The 19,096-nt window shown below is 45.3% G+C and overlaps 2 protein-coding genes, 1 non-coding gene and 2 pseudogenes across 3 annotated transcripts; 3 read left to right on the plus strand and 2 right to left on the minus strand.

Annotated features, from left to right (window-relative positions):
- Positions 1–1,170: 1,170 nt before the first annotated feature.
- Positions 1,171–6,120, plus strand: LOC120644877 (ABC transporter F family member 5-like). The gene is made up of 9 exons (XM_039921616.1): positions 1,171–2,111; positions 2,294–2,635; positions 2,772–2,912; positions 3,032–3,211; positions 3,420–3,575; positions 3,689–3,790; positions 3,926–4,054; positions 5,440–5,544; positions 5,641–6,120. Exons 1-9 carry the CDS (start codon positions 1,254–1,256, stop codon positions 5,734–5,736), a joined length of 2,109 nt encoding a protein of 702 aa, XP_039777550.1. The 5' UTR covers positions 1,171–1,253; the 3' UTR covers positions 5,737–6,120.
- Positions 6,121–6,353: 233 nt separating this feature from the next.
- Positions 6,354–8,226, minus strand: LOC120644878 (RNA-binding protein P-like). Its single transcript, XM_039921617.1, has 2 exons — positions 6,849–8,226; positions 6,354–6,714 (listed from the first exon to the last, which is right to left on the minus strand). Coding segments are annotated over exons 1-2 (1,308 nt in total). The 5' UTR covers positions 8,156–8,226; the 3' UTR covers positions 6,354–6,713.
- A 65-nt stretch (positions 8,227–8,291) lies between these two features.
- On the plus strand, positions 8,292–8,365 carry TRNAV-CAC. Its single transcript has one exon. It is a non-coding gene; the product is annotated as a tRNA-Val (tRNA).
- A 1,767-nt stretch (positions 8,366–10,132) lies between these two features.
- Positions 10,133–12,106, minus strand: LOC120646363 (annotated as a pseudogene).
- A 426-nt stretch (positions 12,107–12,532) lies between these two features.
- Positions 12,533–16,738, plus strand: LOC120645821 (annotated as a pseudogene).
- Positions 16,739–19,096: the final 2,358 nt, after the last annotated feature.

Genomic DNA, 19,096 nt, shown 5'->3' on the forward strand with positions numbered 1-19,096 from the left:
TGCAAATTGAGCTGCTAAGTTTATGGAACATGGCTATTTGAATTCTTTTTTTTATGGGTTATTTGGATTCTTAGTCCTACGCTTGGCACGCGTTTCAACCTTTCCAAAAAAATAAACTAGATGAATGGAACGGACGTCATAAAGGGACACAATGCACAAATGCTGGTTTCCCTTTCTATCAAACAAATACTTATGTGTTTCTATTAGTTTACACGACCAAAAAAAATGTGAGAAAACATAAGCATAATGAAATAAATTTTCCGGACCTGGTATGGGGCACACCTTCCTTTCTCTAGAAGAAATTGAAACTAGGCTTCCATAGAAAAAAAAAGAATATATTAGGGAACTAGAGCAGAAGAAATAAAGTTTAAAAATGTTTTTCTACTCGAATCCTTTTGCATTCTCACTTTTAAAAAATTAGTGTCCACCCAATAAAATTGCTTTAAAGAATTCTGTTTCTTCCACTACCCCCCTCCTTCCTCGCCCATAGTACTCTATTAGTTTCTTTAATTTAATAGCGTATACTTCCTCTAAAACTATTTTGTATTTTGTAGTTTGTAAGTGAACGAATCAATATAACCAATAGAGAAATTTACATTGTTGTACTTCCCAAAATGTTTATATCGAAACAACATTCTTCCCAAGAAAACTGATTTAGATCTTCTACACAAAAAAAGAGTTCTGAAACAAAGACGAATTTATGAATAAAGGCTATAAAAATGGCAATATTTAAAAATCATAAGAAAACCATTTTTTCCCTTCAATCTAAAAAGTCATATGAGCGACATCTGTATGGCAACTATTTTTAATTTGTAAGCGAAAGCATCGGCGCCACACATCTAAGAGAAACTTTCTACACCTTACCGCCAAAAATGTCGAGACCACATGAAAGCAACTAAAAACACATCTTTCGTTCAAAACAAAAAGGGACCTTACCTCAAAGAAAAATAAACGCATTTACCCTTGTTATGAAGGAGGAAAAAATATAGACTTTAGGCTCAAACAACAGTATCGTATATAAAACAAAACAAAAGAAACTAAACTGATAAGAGCAATTTAGACTTTATAGGAGCAGAAAATTTTTTGAGGTCAAATTAAACCCAAAAAATCACCCAGCAAATAAATTTGACTTGATAAAAGAAGAAACCGTTTCTTCTCCAACCCCACCTCCTTCCTCACCCATACACTCCCCTGGCTCCGGAACCAAGAATCAGAGCAGAGAGAGAGAGGCCCCGCCTCCACCAAGCACTCCCATGGCGGCCATGGACATCCTCTCCTGCAAGCTCCGCTCCTTCCGCCTCAATTCGTCGCTTCTCCCCTCGCCTCCTTCCCCATCCCGCTCCGTCCCCACCTCCCGCCGCCTCCGCCGCCGCCGCCATGCTCCCCTCCACTGCCGCCTCACCACCTCATCCTCTCCATCCACTTCCACCACCACCACTACGGAAGAGGCGGATGCGAAAAGCCAGGACCTTTCCTCCCTCCTCTCCTCATCCTCCTCGGACCCCTCCGCCGCCGGCACCGGCAAGAAGAAGCGGTCGGGCGGCAGCAGCGGCGCGTCGAGCATCCCGTCGGGGGTGCGGCTGGAGGGCATCTCCAAGTCCTACAAGGGCGCCACGGTGCTCAAGGACGTGTCCTGGGAGGTGCAGCGCGGCGAGAAGGTGGGGCTCGTCGGCGTGAACGGCGCCGGCAAAACGACGCAGCTCCGCATCATCGCGGGGCTCGAGGAGCCCGACGGCGGCGCCGTCATCAAGGCAAAGGAGAACATGAAGATCGCGTTCCTTAGCCAGGAGTTCGAGGTCTCCGCCTCCCGCACCGTCCGGGAGGAGTTCTTCAGCGCCTTCGAGGAGGAGATGAAGGTAAAGCGGCGGCTCGAGCAGGTGCAGGCCGCGCTCGAGGGCGCCACCGAGGACATGGACCTCATGGGCCGGCTCCTCGACGAGCTCGACCTCCTGCAGCGGCGGTCACAGGACGTGGACCTCGACATGGTGGACGTCAAGGTGCAGAAGCTCATGCCGGAGCTCGGGTTCGCGCCGGAGGATGCCGACCGCCTTGTCGCATCCTTCAGTGGCGGGTGGCAGATGAGGATGTCTCTAGGCAAGATACTTCTTCAGGTATAAAAACCCGACCTTTCAATTCAACAGGGGCAGCTGTTACAATTTTACAATGTGAAGAATTGTGCTGGGCAGAAATGGAATTGCATTATGGCACTGAATTGGTGGTGAATCCGGACAGAGTTGTCCTGCAGCAATTCCTTCTAGTTTAAGTTTTGCATTGAAAATTTGATTTTCTGCAGGACCCTGATTTGCTGCTACTTGATGAGCCTACAAATCATGTCGATTTGGATACCATTGAGTGGCTGGAGAGCTATCTGAAGACTCAGGATGTGCCGATGGTCATCATATCTCACGACAGGGCTTTTCTTGATCAATTGTGTACCAAGATAGTGGAAACTGAATTTGGTGTGTCCAAGACATACAAGGGTAACTACTCAGAATACATTCTAGCGAAGGCGATAGCAGTTGAGGCACAATATGCAGCGTGGGAGAAGCAGCAGAAGGAGATAGAACAGACAAAGGAACTGATAAACAGACTTGGAGCTGGAGTTAATGCAGGGCGTGCTTCCAGTGAGCAAAAGGTAACTTAGATTTTTTTTTATGGGAAGCTGTCATCAAATCTTTGTGACCAATCGCTCTGCATTTTCCAGATGCTATTTTGTATGTTTTTTACTTACATTTTTTGTGTGACTTCTAACTTCTATCTTATCTGAACAGAAATTGGAGAAGCTTGAAAAGGAAGGGTTGATTGAGAAACCTTTCCAGAGGAAACAGCTTAAGATCAGATTCCCTGAGCGGGGAAGAAGTGGTAGAACTGTGTTAGCAATAAAAAATCTTCAGTTCGGATTTGAGGATAAGGTCAGTGGTGTTGTGTGAAAGGCCATAATTTACAAGATCTCAGTTTATGAATTAATATATTGAGATATTCTGTGCACCAATTGTTTACTCACATTCTGGTTGCTGTGGTGTGTGTCCAGACTTTGTTCAACAATGCCAATCTAATAGTAGAGAGAGGTGAAAAGATAGCTATCATTGGGCCCAATGGATGTGGAAAGAGCACACTGCTTAAACTTATTTTGGGGATGGAGAAACCACAAGATGGTGAGGTGCTTCTTGGGGACCATAATGTGTTGCCGAACTATTTTGAGCAGAATCAGGTAAGCTGAATTACTCTAATCAGTATCTCCTTGTGTGGCTGTTTCAGACAAATCAAGTGTTGGGGACACTTTAGTCATGCTCCTACTGAGTAGCTATATTAAAAGTTGCCTTTTCCAACTACATTAATGGGATATGTGTTTTACTACTGAGTAGCTATATTAAAAGTTGCCTTTTCCAACTACATTAATGGGATATGTGTTTTACCAGGCAGAAGCTCTTGATTTGGAGAAGACCGTGCTAGATACTGTAGCAGAGGCTGCAGAAGATTGGAAGCTTGATGATATCAAAGGTCTCCTCGGCCGTTGTAACTTCAGGGATGACATGCTGGACAGAAAAGTTCAATTTTTAAGCGGTGGAGAGAAGGTATGTGCATTTTCAGCACAGTTGTTACTCCTCACTAGATACATTTATGCTGTGTCTGAATTCTGAATGCTCTCTAAATCTCTAATGCTCACTCTTTCTCTGTTATTGCTTAGGCGAGGCTTGCATTTTGCAAGTTCATGGTGACTCCATCTACTTTGCTCATATTGGATGAACCGACAAACCATCTTGATATCCCATCAAAAGAAATGCTTGAGGTCAGATGCAGTCCTTATCCTTTTGGAAAGTTCAGTTTTCATGATCTATAATTTTCTCATCTTCCCCCCTCTGATATGGGATTGTCAGAATTCTTTAGCATGCATTCCTAATAAATGGTTTTGCATGCATGGCAGGAGGCAATATCAGAATATACAGGTACTGTGATAACAGTTTCTCATGATCGGTACTTCATAAAACAAATTGTTAACCGAGTCATTGAAGTGAAAGATCAGACTATCCAGGACTATCAAGGAGATTATAATGTAAGCTCTCCTATGACCTTAAAAGCCTACCTTTATTCTTCCTTCAAATTTCTGATCGCAGTGGGCATGAATTATGCTGAATTCTTCTTGCTATTATTCCCTTAGTACAAGTGCATAATCATCACGTCTATTTACATCGTTATCTGCTTAACTCAGTGTTAAGTGTGTTGTACTTTTAACGAGTTAATTAGAAGCTTGCACACTGAAGTAGTTTGCTAGAAAGTTTAACAATAATAATGCTATAAATTAGTATGTAGAATATCTGCATATGAGAGTCATCACTGATGTGTGCACTGAAAGAAAAAGAATCAGTATCCATCTAGTATTATCATTATCAAAGGTTTCATATTCTGAATCATATCAGGAGATTGTAAGACTAGTACAACAACAACAACATAGCCTTTTTTCCCAAGTAAGTTGGGGTAGGCTAGAGATGAAACCCGAAAGAAATAAGTTCAAGGTTCAGGCACATTGATAGCTAGTCTCCAAGCGCTCCTATCCAAAGTTATCTCTTTAGAAATATTCCAATCCTTAAGGTCTCTCTTAACCGACTCATCCCACGCCAGTTTAGGTCTACCTCTACCCCTCTTTACATTACCGACCAGCTCAAGAACCCCATTACGCACCGGCGCCTCAGGAGGCCTTCGTTGGACATGTCTAAACCATCTCAGCCGATGCTGGGTAAGTTTCTCCTCAATTGGTGCCACCCCGACCCTATCCCGAATAACTTCGTTCCGGACTCTATCCCTCCTTGTGTGCCCGCAAAACCACCGCAACATCCGCATCTCTGCTACACTCAGTTGCTGGACATGTCGACTTTTTGTAGGCCAACATTCAGCACCGTATAACATCGCCAGACGAATTGCTGTCCTATAGAATTTGCCTTTTAGCTTTTGTGGCACCCTCTTGTCACAATGGATGCCAGAAGCTTGTCGTCATTTCAACTAGCCAGCTGAAATTCTATGCCTAACATCTTCATCAATGTCGCCATCTTTTTGTAGCACCGATCCTAAATACCGAAAAGTATCCTTCTGGACCACCACTTGCCCATCTAGACTAACGTCTCCCCCCTCATGCCTAGTCGCGCTGAAATCGCACATCATGTATTCGGTCTTGGTCCTACTAAGTCTGAACCCTTTCGACTCTAACGTGCGTCTCCACAGCTCTAACTTCCTATTAACCCCTGCCCTACTCTCGTCAACTAGCACCACATCATCAGCAAAGAGCATACACCAAGAGATCTCATCTTGTATATCCCTTGTGACCTCATCCATCACTAAAGCAAATAAATAAGGGCTCAATGCTGACTCCTGGTGTAGGCCTATGTTAATAGGAGATTGTAAGACTACTAGTAATGATGAAATTTTCTTCATCAATGATTGCAGTATTACCTTGAAAGGAACCTTGAAGCCAGAGAAAGGGAACTTGCCCGTGAGGAAGAGCTCGAGGAGAAAGCCCCCAAAGTAAAGGCCAAATCCAAAATGTCGAAGGTACATTGCAATCAGGCATTTATAATGCCATTTCCATACATTTGGTTTTCTTTAGTTTATTTTAACAATCCTTTTTTTTTTGGAACTCCAATGCAGGCAGAGAAAGCTGTCAGAAAGAAGCAGAAGGTTCAGGCCTTCCAACAAAGCAAGCAAAAATCGAAGTCGCTTAAAAATGCAAAGAGGTGGAAGTGAGCTTTTCATGGTTCGTCATAGGGGGCATTCGCAGTGCCATATGCTATCCACGACAACTTACAAGGCAGCCACCAATATTTGCTACTCTGCATGGTGTGCTGTATGCTATTACGGGTATACCAGCAGCACTGGAATGCATCAGCAGGAAGTAATCCTACTAGCGCCATAGAAGACCAAAGATACTGTAACTAATCAGGAAGCCCTATGTGACCGTGTACATAATACAGGCAGTTTCTGAAGGAGGAATGGTTTATTTTTGTGATGAATGGAAATGCCATCATGTTCATCCACCATTGTTATTCCCACCGTAGAACCACACATTATACAATGCACTTGATCAATGCCTCACAGGCGATTCTTTATCGCATACAACTTTACTGAATACTGATTGATTCAAAGTATATAGAATGCAAATTAGGTTGGCTTACAGTTGTTTGTGCTGCCTATCAGGTAATATAAACGGCAGGCAGCTAAAATAGCGTTTTCTGATGGAAATGCATTGCTGTGAAAAAAATGTTCAGGAAAATGGAACATTTTCAGGAAAAAATGGAAATAATTGCACTTACACAGAGCTGTTTCATGAGGTAATTGCAAGTAAGAAATGATAACGAAGAAAATGCATCAAGCAACCGAGCAAGACAGATGCATAAGATATATCAAGTTCAGATGATGGAATAAGGATGTTAAACCGGATAGTACAAGTTAGAGTTGTGAATAACATAGGTACTAAAAGCTACCGTCCTGCTCAGAAACATGAAGGCAGAATTTCCTAAGTACAATAACGTGAAACATGAAACATCATATACAACAAAATTCTATGTAGTGAAGGGAGGATCACCACAGGTAGATTTGCATCCGTATCCCAGAGCAGGCAGAGCTTTGAAAACAGAAGCCACGGGCACCCATTCTACAGGCTCCTCCAGATTGGCCCAACCAAGATTTGCTTCGTCCTACTGTCCACCTCTGCAAAATCAACATCTGCATACAGGGATGATTCAGCGACTGAAGAATCTCAATCGATACAAACTGCACTAATCAACGACCAATCGCAATCACAGCAAGCAAAATAACCAAAACAATCATTCTTGTCAGAAACAGCAAGAGGTGGTTACCATGACTGTCCCAGCATTGTCCCCTTCTTCCCCGGGGACGATGACAGTGACACCACTGGCGACAATGGCGGCTTGTATGGCCCAAGCAGCCCTGCGCCGCCACTTGACCCAACACCAAATTTCACCGGCAATGGCTCTACAGCCGCTGCCGCTGCCGGTTTTCCTGTGGCAACAGCCGGCGCAGACGCAGCAGCCGGAGTTGGGGCAACAGCAGGCGCTGCTGCAGGACTCCGCGAAGCTGCCGCCACCGCCAATACCGAGCTCAGTGCCGCAGCTGCAAGAGCCGGGTTCTGCCCGAGAAATACGGCAGCCTGCGCCGGGTCCCGCGCGTACTTCGCAAGGTCCCCCACGCCGGCGGCAGCAATGGCATCAAGCACCAGCTGCAGCGCGGGTGCCTCTGCCGCCGCTGGCGCCGGCGGTGGCGTTACAGCAGCTGAAGCCGCCACCACCGCCGGCGGCGGCGCCGGGGGTGCCTTCGCCTTCCGCGCGGGCTCATTGGCGAGCTGGCACCGCAGCGTGCGCCCCTCGAACACGCGGTACGGCTCCTCCACCGCCCTGGCGGCGCCGGCCGCCTCCCGGTACACGAACAGCGCGTACCCGCGGGAGCTCCCGGTGTCGGCGTCGAACCCGAAGGGCCCGCCGTCGAGCTCCCCGAACCGCGCGAAGAAGGCGCGCAGCCGCTCCGCGCTGGCGTCCGGCGCGACGTTGGTCACGTACACCCGCCGCCCGGCGCCGCCGCCGCCGGACGGGCCGGGGCCGGGGCCGGCCGAGGCGAACTGGGCGGAGACGGGGCAGCCGGCGACGGCGACGCGCGGGGCGCCCCGGAGCGCGCGGCGGGCGGCGGCGCGGGAGGCGAAGGAGACAAAGCCGTACCCCCGGCACCGCCCGGTGGCGCGGTCCGCGACGGCGTGGCAGTCGGCGAGGGGCCCGAAGCGGGAGAACGCCGCCGCGAGCGCGTCGTCGCCGGCGCGCGGGGGCAGGCCGTGGACGAAGAGCCGGCGGTGGGAGGGCGAGGCGTCGGCGGCGGCGCCGAGGCGGGCGCGCAGCGCGGGGTCGGCCGCGGCCGCCTCCGCCAGGATGGCGAGGAGGCGGGGCCTCGAGTAGGGCTCGATGAGGCGCCGCACCGAGCCCGGCGAGGACGGCGGCGAGGGGTCCGCCTCGGAGTCGGAGCCGGTGGCCGGGGAACGATCTCGCGGCAGCCGGCGCTTGCGCTCGGGCGTGGAGGTGGTGGTGGGCTGGGAATGTGGCGCGAGGTCGGGGTTCTCGTGGGGTCCCGTGGTGGCTTTGCCCTTCTTCCTCTTCCCCATCGCCGGCGGCAGCGGCGGCGAGGGGCGATGACAGAATGGAGGGCAGTGTAGGACCCACCGCCGAGGCTCTGACTACTACTTCTCATTATGATAGAAACACAGTCAATTAGTTTGTAAAGAACAGCAGAAACAAACCGTCTGGGTGGTGTAGTTGGTTATCACGTTAGTCTCACACACTAAAGGTCCCCAGTTCGAACCTGGGCTCAGACATAATTATCATTTTTTGCTCCTTAACATATTTAGGAGTATTTTCCTATTTGTATTTCTCTTTTAGCTCAGTGCAATCTTAGAATCTCGTATTTTTCAGTTACAAAGGCAAGTGTGTTTTTTCCCTTTTCCTGTGCAATCATACGTACAGAGCATAAATGCACTGCCTCTGTTCGAGAGCACAGTTCCATTAATCTAAACTGATACAGAGTACTGCTAGTTTGAATGTGCAAATCATGTCAGCACTGTGCTACCGATTCCATCAATTTCATTTCACATGCCAGTTCGGTTCCCAGATGAATTTCATGTGATGTATCAGCGCCACAAATTTGTATCAGTGCATCTTCATAATTAGGGTTGAAAACGGTCGGGATATATCCCGTTCCGTTCCGCTCCGATTTCTACATTTTATCGGCTCGTTTTCGTATTTTCGGACAAATTCGAAATTAATACGAAATACGGGATGACAAATTCGAAAACGGGTCGAAAACGGTTTGCCCTGTATCCCGATCGTTTTCGTATTTCCCGTATTTGATCGGGATATCCCGTTTTCACAAATTCGAAATATCCCGTTTTTTACAGCCCAAACCCACATCCCTTGAGGCCTTGACGGCCCAGCCCAAATCAATCTAGGGTAAGTGACCTGCTCAGTGCTCACACCACGCCCCCGCCTCCCTCCAGTCGACCAGATGAGGAACAGAATGAAGATGGAGATATGGAAAGTGATCCGGATATCATGAATATGAAGATGAGCTGTAGCCTACTGCACCTTTTAATCAAGATGCTTGTGTTTGTTTGAGACTTTTGTTTTATTCTATATGTGGAACAAATTAAACTATTTGTCTATGAGATTCTCTCCTTTGCACTGCTATGTGTGAAGTGTGGTCGTGTCGTGGTTGTGAATTTGTTTAATGTTCTATCTTTATGTGTGGGATTGAGAGTTGTGGTTGACTTGTGAGGTTGTTAATTATTAGCATGTTTACAAATACTTGTGCTATTAATATTTATCTAGTGTTTTCGTGTATGCATGTCAAGTTTGTCGGATAATTGGGTACGATATGATCGTAGTGGGTCGGTGTTTCCGTTTTGCCTTTCCGTAGACCGTTCGCTTTCGACACATTTCTGTTCGAATTGGTTCGTTTTCGAAATACCGTGAGTCCGTATTCGTATTCGTGTTCGACTTGTTCGTTTTCGATATCGTTTTCGTATTAAAATGTAAAAGTGAAAACGATAAAGGGGTTATCCCGACCGATCCCGACCGTTTTCAACACTATTCATAATGGATCATTCAGTTCCATCCTAGAAAATGCAGTTTCAGAAAATACACATGGATCATTCCAGTTCCATCAAAAAAAAAAAGCAGTTTCAGAGACCTGCTGATCAACACCGACACCGTTCAAAATCAGACTAACAGCTCCAGCATATGAAACTATCAGCTCTGGAGTTAGAGGCCGTTTGTACTAGGGTGGGTCACTTATACCGGTCAATGCATTTTACAGGACACTTGTATTAGGGTCACTTAATTACAGATCGAAGCATTTTTAATATCAATCATAGTAATTGCTTCGCTTCAGAGGGAAAAGCCACGGTGCCGTGGTACCAGGACAACGCAGGAGCAGCACCTGGTCGCCAGCCGATGTTCAGATCATCACCTTGATCCACATTGACTGCTGGAAATCGGCCCTGAACGCCACCCATTCGATTTTGTTTGGTGATACTAATTGGAATAGCATTGCTTTCCTAGACAAGATTGGTAAATGGTGATCAGAAAATGTTACAATAGTTCAACTATTACAGTCTGTCTTCCTCTAATGCTGAAACAAAATAAATAAATAAAAATAAAAAATAAATGTAAGCACAACCATGAATTCTGATAGAATATCACAAAAGGAGAATGGGCTATCACTATCAATAGGTAATTACAGCATCTTATGCTCATTCTCCATCTCAATTCTGAGGGTGGGACGGTTGGGATGGAGTTCAGCTGCGTGTGCCAATGCTGCCTTCACTTCCTCCACCTCCTCAGCAGTAGCGTCTTCGCATTGGATAGTAGTTGTGACCCTCTGGAGCGAAGTACTGGCAACTTTTTCAAAGCCAATCAGATTACCAAAGCCAGGCTGAATGTTCATATCTTTTAGGAACCGAACAGGAACAGAAAACACAAGGGATTCAAGGCTTGGCATCATGATGGAATGTGCTATGCTGGGGTCCCTTTTGCAGCCGTGCAGATCAAACCGGACAAATGAAGAGGGAGCAAGAAAGAATCTCAACTTCCGGAAGCAGCGGTGCAGATCACCAGTAGCCTTCCTTATGCTCACTAGCCTGGTGTGATCTGAATTCAGTTTGAGATAGCAGAGTTCCGGTAGCCTCCCAAGGGTTTCCATGTCCTGTTCTTGCACCACATGCACTGTCACATCTAGATGGGTTAGGTTCAAGAGAAGTGACGAGTTGATCCACGCTGGTAGCCCAGAGAACCTGAAGCATTCCAAACATAGCTGTCCAAGGCGCTGAGGGGGCACAAAACGTGCTTCTTCCCCTGTGATGCCTCTCGCTAACGCTGAGCCAAGAATACACAGAGTGCGGATCTTGTGGAGATTTGCTAGGGACTACAGCAGAGCTCTCTCCATGCTCTCATCGCTTACATGAATGGTACACCGGAGGATCCTTAGTTCTCTCAGCTTGCCTAGCTCCTTCACAAATTAAACTGCCTTGTTGACACATCATCAACCGGCCAGAGCTTCAGCTCTTGCAAAGAAGTAAGGTTCCCGATCAAACCAGCTGGAACTGCTATACTGTCATTGATGCGTAGGCACAACAGTTGTTTCAACATGCCCACACACTCCGGCAGCTGCTGCATTCCAGTACCTGATAAATTCAGCGTCTGCAGAAACTTGAGATCTCCTACTTCCTTGGGGAGCTCATCACTTCGTGTGTTCCAGATACCGAGATACCTCAGGTGGCGTAAATTCCCTACATGCAGTAGCCTATGTTTTCCACAAGATTCCCTAACGATACAATCTTCTAAAGTTAAAACTCGAACAACTTGTAAGCAGGATGTTACCACATTAACGTCGCTGCACTCAGTGGCACTAAAGGACCGCACCTTTGCCAAACCCATGTTAAGCAGCTGAGGGTCAACATTTCTACCGTGCACGGCGAATCTGCGAGCATTGCTACCAACAAGTTTTTGGTCACCACTGTCTAAAATAGCAGCAAACTTTTCTTCACTCGATAATGAACGGACCAGATCAAGCATATCATGAACACGACAACCATATACATACCCGGTATCCTCTAACTCCATAGGTTGGATCATGCTTCTGTTTATTAGCTCGTTAAAATACCCTTCCCCAAGCTGAAATAATTCTATCTCTGTTGTTTCTTGTTCATTCTGGATAAAACCTTAAGCTATCCACTTCCATATCAAAAGATTTTTCTCGACCCCATATTCTTCCCGAAACAGACTCAGATATAGCAAGCAAGCCTTTAGATGTGAAGGGAGGTCATAGTAGCTAAAAGACAATATTTTTCTGGTATTCTCTACGATGTCATTGCCTCTGTCACCAAAACCAATTGAACTGTACACCTTAGACCAGTCCTCCCCAGTTTTACTTGCCAATAAACTAGCTACCGACCGACATCCTTGATTTTGAGCAATTAGAGGAGTCCATAGGTGCAACATGAGCTAGATTTTCACGCCTTTTGGCATCTATCCCAGACATGTCTATACCCGATGAAGTATCGTTGAACATTTTCTACTCGGGTTTAGACATGGAAACTGCCCTAGAGCTTGACGTCGCCAGTGGAGGATCGTTCGCACACACAATTCCGGAAAAAGGAAGAGACATCCTAGATAGTTTCCTAGAAGACTCTTTTTTCGCTATCGACCATAGTGAACCCCGTCGGGAGGAATCCGCGTCAAGCCATGAGAGTCTCTCAACACCCGAATCCGAGCCTTTATTTTCCACATACCAATATTCGTTTGTTGAGCCATCTCCCGAACCACGAACATCGGAGGAAGAAGAAATTCAACCTTCGGAGTTCTCTTCCCGATTCGAGGATGATCCTTCAGGAAACATCAGAAACACCTCGAATCCTAGGCACGAGAAGTCTACGGAATCATTGTGTCCTTATGAGACACTCGATAAAATTTTCCGCCATACACCCGCAATGAATTGGTCGAAGGAGGCAAAACGTGCTTCCGAAGCAATTCGGATTAGTCCAACCTCTGCAACTATCCCTTGTTTTATGAAGGGAAATGCCGTAGAAGCTCTTCATGACCCTTTTGCTGAGGTCTGCATCATACCCGAGTGCCTTTTGGACACTTTTGTGGGTAACAAGCCTCTAACCCCGACCGACAAGTACTTTAAAAGTCTATCCTGACTGTTCTTTGAATGTTGGGGGATTGCAAGGGACGTGCCTATCACAGTAGACAAAATTGAGGTGCACTTGGATTTCTATATCTATGATAGAAATAACCGTGCGGCTTGCACTTGGATACCTTACGTCAGCGTGGCAGCCTCTTTGGTACCGGCTGGTCTTTACAACCGGTACCAATGGAAGCCTAAGGTACCGGTTGAAAAACCCGGTGTCTTAAGACGAGGCCATTGGTCGCGATTGCGGGGCACCGGTTGGGAAACCGATGCCTTTGGCCCTTCTCAGCCGGTGCCCAAGGCCCGTTTTCTAGTAGTGTGTAGGACGTATTTGACCCAACGAAAAGTATGTACGTGGAGTATGCGATCATATACTAGAATATCTATGATGATACACACCCCCTAGGTGTAGCTACGCCCAACTAATTACTGAACAAACTGTTAACGCAAATCTGGTCAACACACTAGCGCTAGCATGCGCGGGTCGCAAACAACCTTCACCAGCGAGATCCCACGTCGACCGGTCGCACCGACCGGTTGGATGCAGAAAACCCGCGAAGACCTAGAACCTCAAACTCGGGAGGGACCCCGTCGGAGCTCGAAGATCTAGGTTTGTCCTGGAGTCGCTGAGCCACCCAGAACGCCCTAAGACGCCGTAAAGACGCAAGAAGAACAACAAAGAGGTTGGAAAAGCTAGGGTTTAAGAGAAAAATAAAAGTAGATTGATATGATTCGATTGTGGTTAGAAAAACCCTCAATCGGCCATAGTCTTTATATTTATAGGCTGGAGAGGTCGTACCCCTTCCAAATTGGTTTATAACAGGACTCTTAATTACAAACTCTAACCAACTCGGACTAAACAGGCCCAGACCGGTCTAACCGATCGGCCCAACTGGTCAGATTGGTCGGCCTCGGTAATTGCCAATTTTGACTGTCAACACAAAATTTCTGTAATAACTGCACACGATTACTGAATACCATTTTACTGAACATGATTTAGTAATTCGGTAACTCGGTTCAGTAATTTGGTAGTGTGTGTACAGAGAGAGAGAGAGAGCAAGAGAGAGAACTGTAGTTCCTACATTCAAAACACTAGAATTTGGCTCAAATTTAGCCAGCCCAGCACAGGTGCACGCGTCCAACCCTGGGCGTGGAAGCCATTTCTAGCTCTACCCCTATTATACGTAGTGCAAAAATTTAGAACACCTTGCACCTTATTATTATATGCATGGCTGGTGAGTACTTGGTCCTCATACAATAGTTTAGCGAACATGCATGAGCTAGCGCATTTATTTGGATCTCTAGCTGAAAATTTAATTTCCAGCTTAGCCCGGCAAGATTTGGCATTTGGAACTGCATAATTGCAAAGCTGACTTTTATGGGCAAGTTAGACCTGGTTGGGTGCTCAGTGAGAAGAGCCGGATCGAATCTCTTTCACTGGCAATAACGGCATTGACTTTTCACTGTCTTCCTGACTGATGGAATCACTGGTCAATTCTACGCAGGAGCAAGCGTGGCCTTGCTCAACCGAGCTAGTTTTCTCGTTTATGCGATAGCTAATCTTACTATTACTAATTGGAGACTCTTTTTGAGCATCCACGTGAAGTCACGTAGGATCCTAGGTAGACGCTCCAAAAATAAGAGAAATTCTAGAAATCTCGTAAAAATTAGAAATACATTCGGCCATCAATCTGACAACTCTATTCATAATAGTCATTAGATATGTTATCTTTTCTAATAAATTACCCACATATGCCATTATAAAAATAATATAAATAATCCCTTAAATTGACATGTAAATTATCCAATTATATCATTATTAAAGTTGAAATAACCCAAAAATTTGAATCTAAATCATATAATTATAATAAAATATTAAAGTACACTAATATAAAACTCTAAATTACTATTTCTATTATTATTAATATATTATTTATGTTACTATTTATATAAAAATACTACCCACGATATGTGTCACCGTGTATTCATGTATGATGGAAGAGATACAAATATCAATTCACAAACAAATAATTTAATTAAATATATTTCAAACACATATGGAGGTGTGATGCAAAATAAAATCTATTGCAACTCGATAATGATAAATATGTATTTTAGAGTATGTGTTAGAATATTTAATAGATGAAAGAGGGCGTGAGATAAATAATTATAATTATTAGCTATAAGATTTTTTATATATTAATTCTAATTAGCCCGTGCGGAAGCATAGGGTGATAGACTAGTGCAGCTAAATTAAGATCCAAATACACCCTAGTAAATGAACAAACAATGTATTTGCATCACCATCTTTATGCCATATCCTTGTCGACCAGAGCTGCACACAGTACAGTTGTACCCAAGATTGGACAGAGCTGCATCACCTTCTTTTTCAAAGTCTACCTTGGGTCCAACTTCCATCGCTGGTCGCATCTTGCACAATTGCCAGCTGATGTACATTCTGTATACTCTTTAGTTAGTAAGAATTATGTCTTGATGTTCCCCAACTTGTTCTGGCTCCAGCTTTGCAAAGCTCCTCTGTGCACCATGAATCTAATTGACAGTCTCTGAATAAATGACCAAACTTGTGCAACAGCGTCCATACGAAACACTCCACATGTTTTATGGCCAAAATGTTCAAAAGTGTTACTTCAAAAAAAAAATGTTCCAAAGTGAAAGCTCCGTTTATGGGCTTTATTTCTCTCTTCTTAATGCCATGATATGTAGGTCTTCTCCGTATTTAAAAAAAGTAAGAGGTATTAATACAACACAGTTTAATTTTTTGAGTTCTTGTTTGAACCGAACATTTTTCTGTAATAGCATTAGGTGGTTCAGGTTGCATGTCGAACTCAGTGCTAGTTACGCTTGTTGAAGTACATATTCTGATCGTAAAAATTGTTACTTTAAATTTTAAGAACAATATTTCATCAAGCAATGGGACTATACAAAAAAAAGAGCAACAAATGGATGTGTATCTGACCTATTAGTTAATTGAATTGTATCTATATTTTGTACCAATATACACCTCTATAATATGCACTTATAATATGTTTAGTACAGTACCGAGCATTATGTATTTTTAATAAATTTGTTCGGCATAGATGAATTTATTGTTTAAAGTTTTTAATGTTTTATATAGTAATACGCAATATATAGTTTATATATATGTAGATCTTCTAAGATATTGCCACATCATTATTACAACATAACTCTATCGAAATTTCCTTGGTAGAAATAAAATCGTATAACGACTCTCCTTGTCAATCATGATCACAGAGTGCTAAAGAGATGAACAAGATGGTGCTTGATTTTCTGGAACGCCCCCACAAGGGAACCATCAACAATCTGGGCCTCCACCCCCTCGACCTTTTGCACCAGAGCTATTGTGGCCCCCGTCCTGGCCGTGAAAAGATGCTCCACATGGAGCGTACCATGCCCTCTGCTGTGGAGCTCAGAGAGGCTGGGATCCATTTCAAAAGGAGCGACACTAGCAGCGTCAGCGACGTACATTTCAAACACGGCGTGCTGAGCATGCCTTTCGTTACGGTCCACGACTCTACCGAGAAATTGTTTCTCAACATGATGGCATTCGAGCGGCTACACCCAGATGCAGGCCATGACGTTACATCTTACATATTCTTTATGGACAACATCGATCATCAATGTGGGAACAGATGTGGCGCTGTTGAAATCCAAGGGAGTCATAGAACACACGTTTGGGAGCGATGAGGAGGTAGCAAAGCTGCTCAACACCATGAATAAGGGAGCAGAGATGAGCCCATTCAGCAAGCTGCACGATGTGCAACGCAAGGTAAACATGCACTACGGCAATAAGGGGAAAAGGTGGTTAGCCATGTTCGAACACGCTTACATGACCAACCCTTGGGTTTTCATCTCCCTCGTGGTCGCCGTCATCCTGGTCGTCGCCACTCTCGTGCAGACTGTCTACACTGTCCTGCCGTACTACACCAAACAGCAATGCAAGAAGCCCCGATTAACCAGCTGATCGATCAGTGATGTCACAGGAACGATGGATATGTAGATGTTAATTAATTTTCATATATGCATGCATGTATCTCTATGTCATCAAAGATATTTGGTTTGTTTCTTTTGTTTTATTATTACAAGCTATTGTTTGTGCTTGGAAACCACAGTTGTTTCTATCTCGTATAGCTACAAATATGAAAGATTAACTCGACGTCTCTGGGCGAAAGGGTCAGTCCGCCTGCCGCAGGATGCAAATTCCACATTGCATTCAGTCAATTGCAGACGGTCATTAGCTTATATTGGACGAGCGTTCGCTGCTACATGCAAACAACGCGCAAACGCTACCGACACTAGCAGCGCGCGAGCGTTCCTAGCGCACACGAAACCATCTAGTACTACACTGCTCTGGCTCTAGCATTATTTTTTTCTCATATTTTTCTTTCAAGACAATGGTGCGTGAGGGAAGTATACGCGCGGGGCTATTGCTTTCACATACGTATGAAAGCAGAAGATGAACGTTGTTTCATCCAACAAAACATTGAAATGAAGCAAAAATGCAAAAAAAAAAGACGTTATGAAGTTCAGGACTTCAACGAATGAAAACATCAAGCATGCTGGGAGAAAAGTGTGTTATTCTTTTACTGCATCATGTGAAAAAACTCCAGAAAATGATATACATGGTGCAATAATATGAAAAGAAGAAAAAAAAAGGTTCGACAAAAGCACGAGAAGCCGGAGATGTGAGACTCATGGCTGCGTATTCACAAGATATTTATTGAAAACATATAACAAAGTACAAACGTGACCACATTAACATGTTGGTAGAGAGGAAGCTGCTTCTCGTTTTTCAGAACATGAGCATGATCCAGCCATGCATGTGCTACAGAAGTTCTCAATTCTTGGATACACTGTGCTATCCTGTAAAAAAAGCAGTAAGGAAACAATTTCATATAAAAAGATCATAGAAAATAAAACATTATAATCCAATTGCAAATAGATTCAAAAAGTTTAAAGCATCCACATGTCAGTCTATACCTATGTGCCACTAACATGCTTTAAATAACATAGTCAAAACTTTAAATTAAACCCCCTAATCTGAAAACATCAAATTCATATATTAAATACTTTGTGCATCCTACTTTCAACGGGCGCCGGTGGTGGGAAGGGCCGGCGGCGGGGGAGGGAGGCGCGATCCGATCGGGAGGGAGGGGGGCTGGGGACAGGATTATGGGAGGCAGGTGGCGGGGCTTGGAAAGAACAGAAACAAATCGTTTTTTCGTGTAATGAGTGGCAATTGTGGGTAATTTCCCCGAAACTCCACGTCGAAGTTCAAAATGGGATGTTTTGTGCGGGAGAGGTGCTACAAAACTCCAAGTCTATTTGTACTACAGCTCTAGAGTTGGGGGTGCTCCATGGAGTTTTGGAGCTGGTGTTTGGCTAAAAAAATGATAGGAGTTGGTAGAGTTCAGCTCCAGAACCATACCAAACATGCCCAAAGTCTAGGCCTGTCGGATTGGACACAAAGTCTAAACTCTCGAACCCAGGCCTGGCCAGATATTGGGGAATAAAAAGAAGGTTGTCTGTTGATTCATGTGCTAGCCCATGGCATATAGAGTAGGACCACTGCTCCGTGTCGACGCCATTTTTCTAAAAAAAGTGACACACGACCAATACATTGCCAAGTCGATCTTTGAATAGTCAAACACGCGACGGCCCAAGAGCAATACATTCTTGATCTAATTAATTAACTAAGGGCCTAGAAGCAATGTATATAAACTAAGAGCATCTCCAGCAACAGCCCCTACTTCCAGCCCCTACTCTATTGAGCAGGGGGTTGTTCCAACTTTTTGGAGCACTGTTTTTTGCTATCAACACTAGCAACAACCCCTACTACTCAGCTCCTACTCCTATTATGACAAGTGGGAGCCACCTGTCAATCTCTCATCCACATGTTCCATTATGACATGTGGGGCCGATAGTCAAGCTTATCCCCTCTTTCCTTTTCTCTCTCTCCTTCCTCTCCGCCGTAGACTCTGCAGCACCTAGGCAGCCTGCTCTTTTGCCGGTGAGGCTACGGGCGGGGGCTATTTTAGCGGGAGAGGAGGGGCGTCGGCTGTAGCAACTCGGGCTGGCGGGATCTGGCCTTCCATGGGCAGATCAAGAGGGGCACCGTGGCTCCTGCATGCCTGTCCCAGCAGAAGCTCGAACGTTGAGGCGGAGGAGGGGGAGGTGCGGCGAACCGAGCTTGGGGCTTAGCGAATCGAGCTCGAAGCAAATCCAAGCGGTGGCACTTGAGCTCCCCCCAGCTGCTGGCAGATTCGGCTCGGCGGCACTGGTTCGATGGCGAGGTTGGTCCGGCGGCGGCGCTGGTGCGATG

Source organism: Panicum virgatum, chromosome 8K, assembly GCF_016808335.1.
Source record: "Panicum virgatum strain AP13 chromosome 8K, P.virgatum_v5, whole genome shotgun sequence".
NCBI lineage: Eukaryota > Viridiplantae > Streptophyta > Magnoliopsida > Poales > Poaceae > Panicum > Panicum virgatum.

Coding starts and splice junctions, on each gene's coding strand:
- LOC120644877 (XM_039921616.1), top strand. CDS start 1,254: ATGGCGGCCATGGACATCCTCTCCTGCAAGCTCCGCTCCTTCCGCCTC. Junction 3,576..3,688: donor TTTTAAGCGGTGGAGAGAAG/GTATGTGCATTT, acceptor GTTATTGCTTAG/GCGAGGCTTGCATTTTGCAA. Junction 5,545..5,640: donor CCAAATCCAAAATGTCGAAG/GTACATTGCAAT, acceptor ACTCCAATGCAG/GCAGAGAAAGCTGTCAGAAA.
- LOC120644878 (XM_039921617.1), bottom strand. CDS start 8,155: ATGGGGAAGAGGAAGAAGGGCAAAGCCACCACGGGACCCCACGAGAAC.